General features: G+C 45.5%; 1 protein-coding gene across 30 annotated transcripts in view; it reads left to right on the top strand.

Annotated features, from left to right (window-relative positions):
- The window catches only part of OBSCN (obscurin, cytoskeletal calmodulin and titin-interacting RhoGEF), a 274,889-nt gene that overhangs the window by 70,202 nt on the left and 186,090 nt on the right, over positions 1-18,597 (top strand). For all 30 annotated transcript variants that reach the window (XM_081931293.1, XM_081931304.1, XM_081931294.1 and 27 more), the window contains 10 exons: positions 1,402-1,677; positions 3,087-3,353; positions 4,615-4,884; positions 6,184-6,450; positions 8,656-8,922; positions 10,087-10,199; positions 12,101-12,254; positions 13,575-13,736; positions 14,702-14,806; positions 15,777-16,043. In XM_081931293.1, coding sequence (XP_081787419.1) covers positions 1,402-1,677; positions 3,087-3,353; positions 4,615-4,884; positions 6,184-6,450; positions 8,656-8,922; positions 10,087-10,199; positions 12,101-12,254; positions 13,575-13,736; positions 14,702-14,806; positions 15,777-16,043 — 2,148 coding nt within the window. The remainder of the gene's footprint in view (positions 1-1,401; positions 1,678-3,086; positions 3,354-4,614; positions 4,885-6,183; positions 6,451-8,655; positions 8,923-10,086; positions 10,200-12,100; positions 12,255-13,574; positions 13,737-14,701; positions 14,807-15,776; positions 16,044-18,597) is intronic.

Below are 18,597 nucleotides of genomic sequence, written 5' to 3'. Positions count from 1 at the left end.
CTAACAGTTTTCCGAGTTGCGTCACTGGATCCAGCCCCCTTTTCCACATGTGACACGGGGCTGGAGGGAGGGAAAGAGGGCTTTACGTCGCGCACAAAGGCAGCCTCCTAGAAGCGCTCTGGGCCGGCGCCGTTTCACCGAAGGCGCCGGAGGACCCCCACCCTCAGCTCCTTCAGAAAGGAAGCCCCGCCCCTCTGCTCCCTACGCCGCCAGGCAGCTCAGCTGACTGACGAGGACGTTCTGCGGCGGCGGCCGCCGCACAACCACCGCAGTTGCTGGCAGCGTCCGCAGCGCAATAAGTAACAGCGCCTGGTGCTGCCAACTCTTTCTCTCTCTCTCCCGCCCCGCCCCCAAGCTCTCGCGCGCCCCGCGTCAACATCGCCGCGCGCAGCTTCCCGAGCTTGAGGCCAGCCGCTGCACGCACGCGCCGGCTCGTAATCGGCTCCGGTTGTTGCCTTTCTCCGCCGAGGTCGGTGGACCCCGAGCCTAGGCTTCCTTCCCGCACCCCGCTTTCCGAAGACCGCACACCAGTTGGGCCAGTACATGTTCCCCTCCCGTGACTGGAGCGGAATAGCCCTTTCTCTTCTTCCCCAACCCTTGTCGTTGGAGGAGTCCCTCAGTCCCTCGCTTTGCTGCCTCCTCCCCCCCCACCCCCAAAGCTTGGAGGTTCCCCGGCAAGGGGGAGGGAAAAAAAATTGAAAGTTACACTTTCGTGCGTCCCTCCCGGCGTGACGCTGCGCGCTGACGTCACGGGGCTGTAATGGTGGTGTGCCTCGAGATTTTTTTCATCAAACAAGTGTGCCTTTGCCCAAAAAAGGTTGGGAAACACTGCTCTAGAGCAGGGGTCAGCAAACTTTTTCAGCAGGGGGCCGGTTCACTGCCCTCAGACCTTGTGGGGGGCCAGACTATATTTTGAAGGGGTAAAAATGAACGAATTCCTACCCCCCACAAATAACCCAGAGATACATTTTAAATAAAAGGACACATTCTACTCATGTAAAAACATGCTGATTCCCAGACCGTCCGCGGGCCGGATTTAGACGGCGATTAGGCTGGATCCAGCCCCCGGGCCTTAGTCTGCCCACCCATGATATAGAGCAGGGGTCAGCAAAGCTTTTCAGCAGGGGGCCGGTCCACTGTCCCTCAGACCTTGTGGGGGGCCGGACTATATTTGGAGGGGGAGAGAATGAATTCCTATGCCCCACAAATAACCCAGAGATGCATTTTAAATAAAAGGACACATTCTACTCATGTAAAAACACGCTGATTCCCAGACCGTCTGCGGGCCGGATTTAGACGGCGATTAGGCTGGATCCGGCCCCCGGGCCTTAGTTTGCCTACCCATGCTCTAGAGTTTTGGCGAACCTGGAAGTTCTTATGCATGGCATTTACCAATTGCAGAGCCTGAGGCAAAATTCGAAAGGAAAGTTCCCCAAGAGAAGCCGATCGTTGTTCAGGAGGAAAAGAGCATCAACCTGTCAACTTCAGTGGTGCCTGAAGATGCCGAAGTCAAATGGCTCAAAGACGGAATTGAGATCAAAGCCAGCAAGAAGTATGAGATGAAAAAAGACGGGGCCTCTAGGACCCTGACTGTGAAGGTGGCTGATGTCAAAGATACTGGTGTGTACACATGTGAGACCAAGAGTGATAAGCAGCAGTTCCAGGTGCAGGTCCAAGGTGAGGAACACACCTCAGTATTAGTCAGAAAAGATTTTGCCCTCCCAGGCCCCAAATACTATGCCTTACAAGCCGAACCCAATCTATTTAAATGTTCTGCAGTTTGCAAGCCCAGCTCAATCTAAACTTGACGGCAATAAAAGCCAGGTTTGTTGTTGTTGTTTAGTCGTGTCCGACTCTTCGTGACCCCATGGACCAGAGCACGCCAGGCACTCCTGTCTTCCACTGCCTCCCGCAGTTTGCTCAAACTCACGCTGGTAGCTTCGAGAACACTGTGTTTTTGTTTACAGCATTGGACTTTCCTTTCGCTTCCAGGCATATCCGCAACTGAGTGACCTTTTGGCTTTGGCCCAGCCGCTTCATCAGCTCTGAGTCTACCCCAACCCCAAACCCACATCTTTTGCCCAATGAATCATGGCTGCTTTCACCATTTCATCCTCAGTTTCCCATTCCAGAATTAGTTTATGCATCTTAGAAATCAACTCAGAAATCTTCTGAAGACTCCCTTTAAAAATTATAGCTTTGCTCTTTAAAAAAAAACCCACTTCCTATATCTTTCTTAAATAGTTCACAGACTTGGTACCCTACCCCTCCTATTGCTTAGTGTGGACTTGCTGAGCTGCGGAACCTGATACTTTGAGAACTGCTTGCTAAGCATAACACGCAAGGGAAGATGCCAAAACTGAAGGAGTTGTTCCTAACTGATATATTAAATTCAATTTGTGTTGTTGTTGTTTAGTCATTTAGTTGTGTCCGACTCTTTGTGACCCCATGGACCAGAGCACGCCAGGCACTCCTGTCTTCCACTGCCTCCCACAGTTTGGTCAAACTCATGCTGGTAGCTTTGAGAGCACTGTTCAACCATCTCGTCCTCTGTCGTCCCCTTCTCCTTGTGCCCTCCATCTTTCCCAGCATCAGGGTCTTTTCCAGGGAGTCTTCTCTTCTCATGAGGTGGCCAAAGTCTTGGAGCCTCAGCTTCAGGATCTGTCCTTCCAGTGAGCACTCAGGGCTGATTTCCTTCAGAATGGAGAGGTTTGATCTTCTTGCAGTCCATGGGACTCTCAAGAGTCTCCTCCAGCACCAGAATTCAAAAGCATCAATTCTTCAGCGATCAGCTTTCTTTATGGTCCAGCTCTCACTTCCATACATCACTACTGGGAAACCCATAGCTTTAACTATACGGACCTTTGTTGGCAAGGTGATGTCTTGGCTTACAAGGTGTTAAATACCATTGACATTAGGTTTTTAAATTGTTATCCTTTAGGCCTGCTGAAATTATACTAGAGTGGAAGTTGTTCCAAATCCAGTTCCATTGTTTCCTGGTTATTCCTTGACCCAAACCTTGCACCCATTTTATCATACATGTATGTGTGCTGATGTACTTTCTGTTCCACTCAATTTAACTGCAGAAGTCCCAGTGAAGTTTGCAAAGAAGCTGGAACCCGTTAAAGCTGAGATCGGAGGGAACCTGACTCTGAGTTGTGAACTAAGCCAAGCTGGGGGCAAAGTTGTCTGGCGCAAGGATGGAGTGGAGCTCAAAGCAAGCAAGCGCTACCAGATGCGTGAGACGGGCGAAAAGCGTATCCTGGTCATAACTGGCCTCCGGGCAGAAGACAAGGGGGATTATTGCTGTGAAACCAAGGATGACAAGTGCAGCATTCATGTCAGCCCCACAGGTATAATAATAATAATAATAATAATAATAATAATAATAATAATAATAATAATTAATAAATAATAATAATAAATTTATTATTTATACCCCACCCATCTGGCTGGGTTTCCCCAGCCACTCTGGGTGGCTTCCAACAGAATATTAAAATACAATAACCTATTAAACATTAAAAGCTTCCCTAAGCTGCCTTCAGATGTCTTCTAAAAGTCTGGTAGTTGTTCTTCTCTTTGACATCTGGTGGGAGGGCATTCCAAAGGGCGGGCGCCACTACCGAGAAGGCCCTCTTCCTGGTTCCCTGTAACTTGGCTTCTCGCAGCGAGGGAACCGCCAGAAGGCCCTCGGCGCTGGATCTCACTGTCCAGACAGAACGATGGGGGTGGAGATGCTCCTTCAGGTATACTGGACCGAGGCTGTTTAGGGCTTTAAAGGTCAGCACCAGCACTTTGAATTGTGCTCAGAAGTGTATGGCTCTGGGTTCAGGTCTTTGTGGTAGGAACATACATTCCAAGGTGTTGTCAGTAGCTGATCCAGAGATGGGCACCCAAAGGTCCATTGTCAGGGATGGGGGTCTGCTGAGGGTAGGGCTACCCAATGTGGTGGCCTCTAGGAGTTTTGGACTACAATTCCCATCAACCCTATGCTAGCTGAGGTTGACAGGGGTTGTAGTCCTAAACCATATGAAGGGCATCTTGTTGGCTACCCCTGGCTTGGGGGATGTTCTGAAAGCAAAGCTGTGTGTCTCATGGGGTTCTGGATCTGCACAGGCCACCTAAAATGGAGGATGGCATTGCAATGGTGAAGAAGAAGCACAGTAGGCGATGGTGCAAGAGGCATGTTATGGTCCTGCATGAGGACCATATGTATGTTCAAGTATGGGAAGGCGTGGTCCAGAGCTACATGCCAGCTGAGCAAGCGCATGTTTACCACCTCAAGTTGGCCAAGATGACATTAATAAGGGGTGCCTATTTAGGGGAACTTTGACACAGATGAGAAGAAGAGGTGAATGTTCAATGATGAAGGGCTGCAGGGCGTCTTCTTTGCATGCAGAAGATCCCAGGTTCATTCCTTCTGTAGGCAGGATTAGGAATGTCATATGAGTCTGAAACCCTGAAGTCCTGCTGCCGTCCAGGATGCACAATGCCTAGCTAGATGGATCAGTGCACTGACCCCAAGATAAGAGGATGTCCAATGTGCCTTTATTCTATATGCATAGCTGAATGCGCTGCATTATTATGACAATTAATCACCATCTCCTCCCCCAGTTCCTAGGCTGGTGAAGTTTGTCAAAGGCCTCCACAACATAGTAGCTGAAGAAGGCAAAGAGGCCGTTTTCAAATGCGTTGTCTCCCCCAGCGACGCTGCTGTCACGTGGAGTCGCAACGGAACCAAAATCGAAGCCAGTAAAAAATATGTCATATCCCAGGAGGACTCAAACCATAGCCTCACCATCACTGACTTGACTCTGAAAGACTCCGCTGCAATCTCAGCAGAAGCGGAAGGAGTAGAGAGCAAAGCAACCCTCAAAGTGGAAGGTGAGAGGTTGAAAGTAGCAAAGAATGTCCACCACTAGGTGGATTTTACAAGGCTGCAACTAAGCATGCAGCAGAAGGAGATAGAATGGACTTCTGTGTTCTGTTTCTGGATGTAAAAGAGAACGGGGGGTGGGTGGAGGAGAGGGAAAACACTATTTGCAAGTGGAAATCTAGTACACCAGGAAAAAAAGTTCTAGCAAGCCCTTCCCCTGTGGTGCCAGTTTCCTACTTGTAGGGAGGTTTTATGCAGGAGAAAAATTAAAAATAGCATTCCAGACCTGCAGTCTGAAATGGTACCGTCCATTCTGTCCCCTTTGATGATCTCCTTCTACCGGTCAACAATAGAAAGTGTCCTTTCATACTGCATCACGGTGCTGGTTTGATATCATCTGATAGGAAGTGCCTACAGAGGGTGGTGAATACAGCACAAGATATTATGGGCTGTCCCGTGAATCCGCTGGATGAAATAGCGGAAGAACATTGCCTCAGGAGAGTGAGGAAAATTCTCAGGGATGGTTCACACCCTGGCCGGAACTTTCTTGATCTCCTGCCCTTGGGCAGAAGATATAGAAGCAGGATTAGTCGCACCAACAGGGTAAAGAACAGCTTCTATCCGTGGGCTGTTAGGCTGCTGAATGAAAAGATAACAACAGGGCAACAGACTTTTGGGTTTGGTGTGTGTGTGTCAGTAGAATGTTGCATTTTTCATTCCGCTAGATAAACATAACATAGGGTTGCCATATTTCAAAAAGTGAAAATCCAGAAACAAAAGTTGTTGGGGGATGGGAAGCAGCAACCCTTACATTGCTTAGTAGGTAATATACAAAGGAGCTTATGTCAAATGTTCTCCCCCTTCTGCTTAACCGTGCCTAAAAGGTAAAGGGACCCCTGACCATTAGGTCCAGTTGCGGACGACTCTGGGGTTGCAGCGCTCATCTCACTTTATTGGCTGAGGGAGCGGGTGTACAGCTTCCAGGTCATGTGGCCAGCATGACTAAGCCGCTTCTGGCGAACCATAGCAGTGCACAGAAACACCGTTTACCTTCCTGCTGGAGTGGTACCTATTTATCTACTTGCACTTTGATGTGCTTTCAAACTTCTAGGTGGGCAGGAGCTGGGACTGAACAACGGACGCTTACCCCGTCGCGGGGATTCAAACCTCCGACCTTCTGATTGGCAAGTCCTAGGCTCAGTGGCTTAGACCACAGCGCCACCCACGTCCCACCATAACCGTGCCTAATTGTAGTCATTTCCAAAGCTCTCCCAACAATGTTGCATTTGTGTCTTTGTTGCCTGTAGAGACGCCAGTATCATTCGTGAAGAAACTGGAAGCCAAAATTGTTGAGGAGAAGGAGATGGTGACGCTGGAAGTAGAGCTATCAAAGCCAACCACAGAGGTGAAATGGATGAAGAACGGCAGCTTGCTCCATCCAGGTGACAACATGGAGATCAAGGCCGAAGGGACAAAGCACAGCCTGGTGATTAAGAGTGCTGCCTGCGGGGACCGTGGCTATTACTCCTGTGAAACTCTCCATGACAAGACCCAGGCAAAAATAGCTGTGGAAAGTGAGTCAGGGATGGTTGGATGCCTTCACTTGTGGGTGTTTGCTTTTTTGCAAATGCAGCGCTTACCTCCTGAAATGCAATGAGCACTGGAACAAAAAAACCAAGTAAAGGAAGATTTTAAAATGAGACAGAAAAGCATCAAAGGCAGAGACACAAAAGATAACCTAGCCATGAGTCTGCCTGGGATTTGGTGGGAAAAAACACAAAATCTCCAGCTCCACAGGCTCCTTCAGTATAAGGTGGTTCCTTAATTCATGGTAAAAGCAGTCACATGACTAGGGATGGGAGAGAAATTCGATTCAGTTCACATTTAAAGGTAAACCTACCTACTTTTCTGAAACCAGACCCAAACCGAAACACAGCTGTCGTTTGGGAAATTCACGCTTCTCTGGCTTTTACAGTCCAGTTCTCCAGCCAAGAAACACACACAAACATGCATATACTAGGATAACATGTGCATAAAATTGTATATATTGGTGAAAATATTTCAAAATCTGTTATATTAAGGGAAATTGCTTTGTAAAATGTGTACATTAGGGGAAATTGCACACAGACGAGTGCCCATCGGGAGAAATCCGCATGACCTTTTAAAAAAATAACATTCAATAAAATTGCAAACCAATGTGGAATTGTAGATTGGAGAAATGAGGAAAGGGAAGAGGCTGAAATTGACAGATTTGCCGATCCTTCCACATCACTGCATGGTTCACGCCCTTCATATTTTCATTAAGTGAGTTTGGTCATGTTAACTGTCCCACCAATCTCAGTGAGTCAGACTGGTTTCCTTAACAAAAAGCTTTTTTTTGGCCTCTGTTTCCTTGCTGTAATGCAGGGCAAGCATTCACTTGCTTGTGTGTGGAGTTGGTGCTTTTGCTAATCCCTTCCCCAGCAGCTCTTCCTCAAAATAACCTTAGTATGCTTACAAGCACATTCCCCAGACCTGAGTGATGGAATATCCACTGACCCAGTCCAAAGGTCATCCCTATAACTGGTACGATGGAATTTTTTTGGTGGCGGGGTGGGGTGGGGAAGAGTTGTCCTGCAAACTCTGAAGCTTAAGGGAGTAGAATATCAGAAAAGGGGCCCTGAACTGACAGGTGTACATTTGGTCAAAAGATTTCTAGACCTGTTCCACACATTACATGACATCATACCTGGTTCCCCAGTGAGTATACCTGTGTGATGCACATATTTCTTGCATTTACACGTTTGTGTTTTTTCAGCCTGGTTGTAGCAACTTAGGTGTACATCTAACACATGTAAGTGTGTGAATCAGCCATTAAGCATTTGCAAGAGCTCTTACCTGGGTGTTGACTGTGTTTATTTGTGAGGATGACTTCCATCTGTGCCGTTTGTTATGTATACAATTGAATGCCTCAATACATGCTGCTCATCACTAATAATATGCCACCAGAAAGCAGCAATACCTGTGTCTGCAGAAGTCCTATTGCAGTGCCCAATGCGAGTCAACAGCCTATGGGTGCAAGTCACACTCACTTTTATAGAAGAGGGGGACATAGATTAGAAGTATTAGGTGTGGACAAGAATCTGGTTGATGTATCTTCAGCAAAAATGTGCATATTATTTTGGGTTGTTTTGAAAGCATTCATCGTACGCATTTTGGAAGTTCAGAATTATGAAATGCCTCATTCCATCCAATAGGTTTCCAGAATGTTAGGGATCCAAATATCAAATGCTTGGAAACAGAGACATTAGAAATTATGAAGTCTAGACTGTGAGAGGTTTCAAAATAAAAAACAGCACTATACTATACTTTCTTTGCTTGCAGAGAAGCAAGCAAGGTGGGAATCTCCTATGGGAGTCCTGCTCAGTGGTGTATTTAGCTTAATTATTAATCCAGGAAGGTTTATGGGTGTTTTCCTAGAAAGGTTAATCATGTATGCTTAGGTAAAAGACAGAATATTCATTATTTTGTTCCTACAGTAAGAACATAAGCACACAAGAAAACTGGTGTGCTTAATGTTCTCCTGCCTACCCAGTCCAGCATTCCAGCAGTCAAATGCCTCTGTAAATTTTGAATCAGGGCCTGAAGGAGATCACTACCCCTTGTCTATTTCTTGCTGGTTGAATCCTTGGTGCGGTTTCCAGTTGAGCACACCACTTAAATGGGAAGAATGATAAGCCTGGGAATCTTATTTTGGCCCAGACACATCTAATTCTTTGTGATGTTGCTTTGTTCCCAAGCGAGACCCATCAAACTGGTGAAAGGCCTTCAGCCAGTAGATACCCATGAGGGGCAGTCTGCTACATTCGAGGTGGAGCTGTCACACGAGAACGTGGAAGTTACCTGGATGAAGGATGGCATGAGGCTGAAAGCCAAGGACAACTGCTGCATTAGTGTCCAGGGGAAGAAGCATTCGCTGACTCTTTCATCCCTTGAAATTGAGGACTCGGGCCTTGTTGCCTTCAAGGCTGAAAGTCTTCATACAACCGGCAGACTTAATGTGAAAGGTAGGCGTTCAGATCTTGGATGTCTTTGTTGTGCAACTCTGTTCGTTGGGTGCATGAGACACATCTCCAAAGCACAGGGCCTACTGGCTTTATTGAGCATCAGTTCCATACAAACATTTTTCTGACCACAACGTGAACCGCCAATAGAAGCATGCAGTAGGGCGTGCCTAGCAACCACAGGAGTCCCATCCCCAGGTCAGCCCAGAGGTTGCTGGCAAACCCTTTGTTATGTACTGAGCTTGGATCCTAGAATGATAGGCAGGTAGGATCCTAATTGGTCTGCAGGAGCTGCCCAATCCAGCTCCAGGAGGAAGTGAATCAGCAACCTGATTGGCCTGCAGGAACAGCCCAATCAGGCTCCAGGAGGGGAATTGAATCAGCCAATCACACGGGACCCATTGTGTAAATAATGTATATATAGCCAGAGGTTTTAGGGGAAAGCATTCACTCACTGTTTACCATGAGCTGAAATAAAGAGCATGAAGTCAACACTCAACTCTGAGTATATTTCACCCTTCCTTGTGATAGCTAGGTAACTGCAATACTGCAATACCTCTGGGACTGCTTCTTCCCATATGAACTGTCCCGGGCTCTGCAATCATAATCTGAGACCCTTCTTTGTGTGTCTCCTCCTCAAGAGGTCCAGAGGGTATCAACATGAGAACAGGCCTTTTCTGCAGTGGCTTCCCATTTGTGGAATGCTCTCTCCAGGGAGACCTGCCTAGTGCCTTCCTTACATATCTTCAGGTGTCAGATAAAAACATTTCTCTTCAACCAAGCATTTGGCTGATTAACAATCTATTGGGTTTTAAAATGTGCTGGCAGGGGTTATTGGTTTGTGTTTGTTTCACTATGTGTTTTCTATTTTTCTGTTGTGAACCACCCCGAGACTTTTGGATGAAGAGCGGTATACAAATAATAATAATAATAATAATAATAATAATAATAATAATAATAATAATAATAATAATAATAATAATAATAAATCTGCCCTGGGATCCTTGGATGAAGGACATTTTATTATTATTATTATTATTATTATTATTATTATGCCTGATTGTGGGGTGGGGTGGTTCTCTTTCACTGGCAGAATTATTATTATTATTATTATTATTTATTATTATTATCTTCTACTACTACCATTGTTGTTTTTATTTTTTGCAGAACGGCCCGTAAAAATAATTAAACCTTTGCAAGACATTAATGCTCAGAACAAGGATGAAGTAACCTTCGAATGTGAACTTTCCAGGCCTAATGCAGATGTCAAGTGGCGTAAGGTACTGAATTTACTTGCCATGTGACTTTTCCTACCTTAAGGAAATGGGGTCCGATGTGTCACATGGACTCTTCCGTTGCAGAAAGTTCAGGGTGTTGTGTAGTATTTGTGTTTACTTACAAATATGTAGCTTGAACATAGGTGCTTAGCACCCCAACAGATATCCAAAAATATTGCAAAGCTCCAACTCAGCTTTCTGACCCTCAATCTTTCTCAGTTTGAGCTGCCTGTTTAAGCATTTTTACACAGACAGCTTGATGATTTCGCACCCAGCCAAGGAATGGAGAAAGACACACTCGCTTCTAGAACAGCTGCTAGCTATTGTCAAAGGCAGCCAATCTTCATAACATAGGGAGCAACTTAGCCAGAAAAAATTACAAGTCCACGCATACCTGGTATGCGTCAAGCAACATACACAGATGGAAAACCCATCTGCAAAAAATGCAGAACCGGGAATCACTGACTCATTAAGAGACCTCCAAAGTCTTTCAGCTCAAGCCCACAATCCCATAACAGTAATAATCAGAGCAAGACTGGACATTCAGAAGCACTGAAACATTGCACTAAATTGTATTACAAGAACCTCATTCCTCTTGGAAATGTATGACACAGTCTCTCCTCTTGCGTGTCGAGGTCCCCAAGACACCCCCAATAAAACACAGTTGACACAAGATTTTAGTTTTAAGGTTTTGGGCATAATTTTGGCCACAACTTTATTAAAATTACAAGTGATATGAGTGGTTGCTTAGGCGTTGGTTGCGACTATCTGACCCCGCATGGGGACAGACTGACATTCGTGTTGGAAAACTAGCCCCCTCGGGAGAGGCTGGCCCCCCTCTCAGGTTCCCGGGGCTTGTTGACCGGTGATCTACCCTGGCTGGCATCCCCGCAAGTCCAGGGAGATCTTGATAGGCGACATCTCCCAGCGTGGAAGATGCACACCCCCTTTGCTCCTTGCATACCAGCAGGAGAAAGAAAATAGCCAGAAAGTCTATTACATTTCTACGGTTTATTTCTGACTTTACAGCTGTACAAAAACATGTCCGTTTCGTTCAGTCTCCTCCAAGCAACTCAGTAAGACTTCCTTCACATGCGCAACAGGAAGGTCTCATATTACACACAGAACAAAGTCCTGTGAATTCTTTCCCAGGACTAGCCAAATCATGTGATGTAAACATCGAGCTACTAGTTTGCAGCTGCGTTGTACTCATATCCCAACCATTCGCCTGCTTGCGAAGTCAGTAAAGGGAAAACATTTTGGGGAGAGAGACAGGACTGGGAACCATGCCTCACCTCTCCCCAAATGCTCCCAGGGGCTCTTGCATGGCCCTAGCCCCTTGACAGGGGTTTGGACAGAAGTACGGTGAGCCCCTGGGTTCCTTTAACGGAAAACCCTTGCAGCAGCAGCATTTTGGAGGGGCAGGCACAGCCAATCCATGCCCCTCCACTGTGCGCAGGGTATTTAAAAGCTATGGCTGTCAATCACGAAATGGCAACATTTAAATCTCCCCAGCAACAGCAAATTCAATGAAATGGTGGCCAATTCTATCCCTGCCCAGTGTCTTGTTAGCCCCCACCGCAACATGAAGGAGAACACACTTTGTTCTTGTTGGCATATTCACATGACAAGCGCTGCTCGTTCTCAAATCTGACATTGACTTTCTAGAGTCAGTGGCATCTTTCTTAGGAACACAATGGCAGTTATTAAATTCTGGCAAATCTCCAATGGGGCCTCAGGTGTGAATTATATCCTGTCCAAATAGAGTTTTGAATGAAAGTATTATAGTACCTTCAAACAGTGGAATACTTTCTTGTTCCACACTGATTTTGGTGAGACAAAAACACTGCAGTTAAGAAACTTGGTGAGTCTGTTAAAACCTGATTTGGACTTCTTCCTTTTAGGATGGAATCGAGCTTCGGCCAAATAAAAAAATTGCAGTCTTTGCACGAGGGACCACGAGAAGCCTCACAATTCACAAATGTGAATTTGAAGACAAAGGGACATATATGTGCGATGCTGTTGACGACAAGAGCTCAGCTATCTTGGTGGTCCATGGTATGTTTCAGGGAGAAGAACGACAATCTTTTCCTTTCCAAATGACTTTGCCTAAAACGCTGCCCAGTCATCAGGCCGATTCACATGTGTATTTATTAAGATTTCATTACTGCATCAGGTGGTGCCTTGCAAGTGAGAAGGAAGACGGATAAAGGTCACAGGTAGAAAGTTTGTGTTGCTCAGTGGCCTGGTACTCTAGGGTTGCAGTGCTCTCGCTTTATTGGCCGAGGGAGCCGACGTACAGCTTCCAGGTCATGTGGCCAGCATGACTAAGCCGCTTCTGGCGAACCAGAGCAGCTCATGGAAATGCTGTTTACCTTCCCGCTGGAGTGGTACCTATTTATCTACTTGCATTTTGACGTGCTTTTGAACTGCTAGGTTGGCAGGAGCAGGGACCGAGCAACTGGAGCTCACCCCGTTGCGGGGATTCGAACCGCCGACCTTCTGATCAGCAAGCCCTAGGCTCTGTGGTTTAGACAACGCCACCCGTGTCCCGACTCACAGTGCCTCCCTACTCATAGCTAAAAGAAAAAAGAGGAAGGGCTGACAGATATAATAAGAGACAAGTCAAATAAGACAGTTAAGAAAGAATGGGAGTACCTAAGTAAATATTTGATAAGTCAAGGTTCAGAAGTGAAGACCTGGTTGTGTCTAGAATAACTCTGCAAAAGTAAAAAACAACAACTCCCTGATACCAAGATGAGGGATGCACTGAAATACAGATAAGTTAGTTTCAATTAGGAATAACAAACTGTTGTGAGACTGACGGAAGCCCAAAGAACAAAAAACATGAAAAAAATGAAATATTTAAGAAATGTCAGTTTATTAGGAAAATGGATGACACGGAAGAGGTAATTTTTTTAAATGTATGTGTTTGATCTGTAAAGTATTAGTTTAATAATGAATGACTTAATGTCGTTTTATTTATGATTTTCTTTTTTCTTTAAGACTTAACTGTATAGGTGTATGATACTTATTTATGTTTCCATTTTCCATTTTCCATTTTCCTTTCCTTTTTCTCTTTCTTTTTTTGTAACCTTTCTTAATTTCTTTTTCCTTTTTCAAGTTTGTGAGTTTTGATTTGTACATATTTGCAATAAAATTTAAAAAAGAAAGAAAGAGAAAGAGAAAGAGAGAGAGAGAGAGAGAGAGAGAGAAAGAAAGAAAGAAAGAAAGAAAGAAAGAAAGAAAGAAAGAAAGAAAGAAAGAGGAAGGACAGAGGAGTAGGCCAAAGGGAAAACATTTCGCCTGGGTACAACTTATTCCAGAACTCAGTAGGAGCAAATATCTTACAGTAAATACCTCTTTGTAACCCCTTAGCCCGAGATATCAAGATAGTGAAGCCACTGGAAGACGTGGAGGTGAGCGAGAAAGAGAGTGCTTCCTTCACCTGTGAGATTTCACACGACGAGGTTGAAACCCAGTGGTTCAGCAACGAAAACAAGATCCGGGCCGGAGAAAACATCAGGTTGCGTCAGGACGGTAGGAAAGGGGACAGCCAATGAGTAGAAACATTGGATTTGTTTTCTTGTTGGAATGGCATGTGGGGGAAGACCACTGGAAAGCGAGTCTGAACTGTTTAGGTCTCTTGCATAACTAAAGCTTGATGGCAGACCTTCAGATCACATGCATATCAGTTATACAGTGGACGTTTGTGTAATGTACTGAAGTTCTCACCCTGGGCCAGCAGGGGGATACTGTAGATAGTTTTCACTCAGGTCCACATATGCAAATAAGGGATTGAAAGTGACGTTCAGTGATTGGATAGTTACAGAAAATGGTTACTGTTGCGTTCTAGTGGAGCTCTATATAAGCAGGCTGGCAGAACCCTTCAGTTCAGTTCTGTTCTGGCCTGTGAATAAACAAGAGCTGTTTGAAGAATCGCTGTGTCGTCTGATATGTTCACCCACAACATAACAGTTCGGGTTGCAAATGTGACCCGTGTGGGATGCATGTTCGCAACCCGCAGCGGCGTGCGTTGCAATTTGGTGCTTCTGTACATGCACGACCCCCAAAACCTGGAAGTAACCCGTTCCGGTACTTCCGGGTTTCAGAGGCTCCATAACCAGAAAAAATGCAACCTGAAGGGTCTGTAACCCGAGGTAGGACTATATACCAGTTTGAATGTTGTGGCTTTCCCCAAATAATTATGGGAAGAGTTGTTTGACAAAGGTGCTAAGAAATCTCAGATGGATGTATCTAGTCTACTTACAGAGCTATAAACCCCATGATTCTCTGGGCTAAGGAAATGGATGTTACACCATGTCCTCTAGGGGTGAGGGGATTCTTATGTTGTGGGATTTACTACTAAAAATGTGCTTTCCGTGTCCTCTTGGGCAGTACGAGAGGCTACAACGGGATTAAGGAGCAGGTGCCTAAGGTGTGGTACACTCAGCAGATCTCAAAACTGATGGCCCGTAACTGTGAGTTTGTGTCTCTGTTCACAGGGAAAAGCTACGCGCTAGTCTACAGAAGCGTGGAGATGGAGGATTCAGCAGAAATCAAATTTGTTGCTGAGAAAGCAGAATCCCGGGCAAAACTTAAAGTAAAAGGTAATTATGGTGGTATTGTCATGTAGTGTGGCTTATTGGTCTTCCTTAAAAACGCACCTTCAGTTTGGTGAATTGCATAAACGGCTCAGGACCACAATACCTCAATGACCACCTCTCCCCATATAAACCGACCCAGACCCTGTGATTGTAATCTGAGGCCCTTCTTTGTGTGCCTCCTCCATGAGAGGTCGGGAAGATGGCAACACGAGAACGGGGCCTTTTCTGCAGTGGCTCCCCATTTGTGAAATGCTCTCCCCAGGGAGGCTTGCCCTAGTGCCTTCATTATACATTTTTAGGCGCCAGGTGAAAATGAATATCAAATGTTTTGAACTTCCTAAAGCACTACAGTGGTACCTCTGGATGTGAACGGGATCCGTTCCGGAGCCCCGTGCGCATCCTGAGTAAAACGTAAGCACAACTGCATGTCTGCACGTGCGCAGGTCGCGTTTTGCCACTATGCGCATGCGTGTAACGTCATTTTGCATGAGCGGTGAAACCCAGAAGTAACACACTCTATTACTTCTGGGTTGCTGCGGAGTGTAACTTGAAAACGCTCAGCCTGAAACACATTTAACCTGAGGTATGACTGTATAGGGATGCAGGTGGCGCTGTGGGTTAAAGCACAGAACCTAGGACTTGCTGATCAGAAGGTTGGAGGTTCGAATCCCCACAACAGGGTGAGCTCCCGTTGCTTGGTCCCTGCTCCTGCCAACCTTGCAGTTCGAAAGCACGTCAAAGTGCAAGTAGATAAATAGGTACCGCTCTGGCAGGAGGACAAATGGTGTTTCCGTGTGCTGCTCTGGTTCGCATGGAAGCTGTACACCGGCTCCCTCGGCCAATAAAGCGAGATGAACACCGCAACCCCAGAGTTGGCCACGACTGGACCTAATGGTCCCTTTACCTTTACTTATGACTGTATATAAATTCAAAGCAGTAGTACTAGTAATGATGTTTCTTTGTCGTCCTTTAGAACTGCCTGTAAGGTTTGTGAAACCTCTCCGTGTAAAGATTGCAATTGAGAAGCATCGGGGCTTTCTGGAGTGCCAAGTGTCTCGCCGCAATGCTGAGGTCAAGTGGTACAAAGATAACAAACTGATCCAACCTGGCCAGAAGTATGAGATTGTCAGCGACGGGGTCTACAGGAAGCTCATAATCAACGAGACAGAGTTTGCTGATGAAGGCATTTACACCTGCGATGCCATCGATGACAAAAGCAGTGCTCAGTTTTACGTGGAAGGTACTAACTTGTTCTCAGCTGGAATATGTGGAGGGGACCCATGAAACTGAGTAGTCACACCATTTATCTAAATATCGCAAGTTGGGTGGGTGGAATTCCCATAGCCAAGAGAGCATCATTTAGATTTCAGGCTTGTTCCTGCCACCCCTGCCCTTCTTTCCCGACAAGGTGTTGTGGAAATGCAGGCAAAATATTTGCCCAGTTCTTTTTTTTAAAATTAATTAATTTAATTTTATTAACATATAAAACACATACATTTACATTTACACAATACATATAAACAACACACTACCTTATTTTCATAACATAAAACATACCTACATTACTCTATATAATACCTACCTATACTATACATATCAACATACCTACACAGTGGCGTAGCGTGGGTTGTCAGCACCCGGGGCAAGGCAAGTAATTTGCACCCCCTAACCCATGGATTTGCGCCCCCTAACCCTAACCCCCAGATGTTGCGCCCGGTGCGGCCGGCCCCCCCTGCACCCCCCACACTACGCCACTGTACCTACACACCTACCCCACATGGACACCTACCAAATGATTTGACTTCCAGCCATTTTTGTTATGCTATTTTATTTTTCCAACCAGCTTAAACGCATTTCATTATTTCTTTAATCTCTTCTTCTATCTTGACTTTACTCTCCTTTCACTCTAATCGTTTTCTGGATTCACTCAATATCTGTCAGAAATTCTACTTTTTCCACATAAATTTTGAGGTATTCCTTAAAGATAGCCCACTCCTTATTTACTTGTTGTACCATATCTCCTCTTATCCTCCCTGTTAGTTCGGCAATATGGAAGTATTCCATCATTTTAGATAGCCAGTCTGTTTTAGTTGGGACGCTGTTGCTTTTCCAATTTTTGGCAACCGATAACCTTCCTGCCATAGTCAAAACAAAAAAATTCCTTCCAGTAGCACCTTAAAGACCAACTGAGTTAGTTCTTGGTATGAGCTTTCGTGTGCATGCACCCTTCTTCAGATACACTGAAACAGAAGTCACCAGACCCTTCTATATAGTGAGAAGGTGGGGAGGGGTATTACTCAGAAGGGTGGTGGGAATGGGTGATTGGCAGATAGCTGTGATGAGCCTGTTGACGACTCTTAACGACTGCAATAGGTCTTACAGGAAAAAGCAAGGGGTGAGAAGGTGAAAAATGGCTTTGTCATGTATAATGAGATAAGAATCCAATGTCTTTGTTCAGACCAGGTCTCTCCATGGTTTTAAGTTTGGTAATAAGTTGCCATAGTTGCATACATAAATATTGGTCTGCAGTTTTGGGTCCCACCTGCAGGTGACCAAATAGACATTACTGAACTAGAGCCAGGTTCATTGCATTGCTGGTTCTGAACTGAGGTTGAAGCAGATTTGATGGTAAAAATGCTACTATTGCTGAACCTTACCCCAGAACATTAGGATAGCTTCACATGGCAGTTTCTCCTGTTGTTGATCCAGAATGTTAGTCACACAACTTGAAATGTAGGAACTGACATTACTTAAAAGGACCTCCCCATGCTGTAAGAGGCTTCGTACTTCTCTCTGCCACATACATGAATTGTGTTTTGGGTTCTACGCCCTTTTTTATGGAAGGAACTGAGCAGATTGAGTAAAGGAATCAGTCCATCGGAGATCTGCATAATATCCTGTGGGAAAGTGCCCTTTCAACAAAATTCAAATCATCAGACATCTTGATCGCCCTAACTTCCTAGCTACAGCAAAAAGCGTACCAATAAAGTGTCAGTATAACCCAAAAGATTCCAGAAGAACATATCATAGTATATAAGAATTGTCCTTACAATCTAAGTCTTTTTAATGGCAAAAGATGTGTCAGGTTAAATGTGTTTAGAATTGCAACCCCACAAGAGAGCTGGGCTTGATGATTGACATGGGTCTGCCACTGAAAATGACAGCTTTGGGTCAACTCCCCCCCCCCACCTGCCCCAATATTTGCATGTATCATTGTGTTGCATAATTTGCTGCCACGGTCAGAGGTGGGGAAATAAAGAGAACCAACAAAGAAAGTCTGTCTGCAATATGGATAAAGAACCTGTGGACTTCCAGCTGTTTCTGGACTACAGCTTCCATCAGCCCAGCCAGTATGGCCAATGGTCAGGGGTGATGGGATTTGTAGTCCAGCAACATTGACGTGGAGGCCACAGGCTACCCACTCTGGGCCTACAACAACAGGAAGAGGAGTCAGAACTTGGCTAGTTTTGCTCTTAGTGGACAAGCTGAAGGGTTTAAAAATATGCTACTGCATATTAATATTTATTTCCTGCTCCTCTTGTCCTAAGCTGGACCAAGGAGCCCAGCAATGTTCAAATCTCAACATTATGATGATTTTAAATAGCTGTTAATAAGCCACCACTACATAGAATCATAGAATCATAGAGTTGGAAGAGACCACAAGGGCCATCGAGTCCAACCCCCTGCCAAGCAGGAAACACCACCAGAGCACTCCTGACATATGGTTGTCAAGCCTCTGCTTAAAGACCTCCAAAGAAGGAGACTCCACCACACTCCTTGGCAGCAAATTCCAC

Source organism: Podarcis melisellensis (assembly GCF_964234715.1).
Source record: "Podarcis melisellensis genome assembly, chromosome: 12".
Classification (NCBI taxonomy): domain Eukaryota; kingdom Metazoa; phylum Chordata; class Lepidosauria; order Squamata; family Lacertidae; genus Podarcis; species Podarcis melisellensis.
The sequence above is the reverse complement of the archived record's forward strand: the minus strand, read 5'-3'. Positions and strand labels throughout refer to the sequence as shown.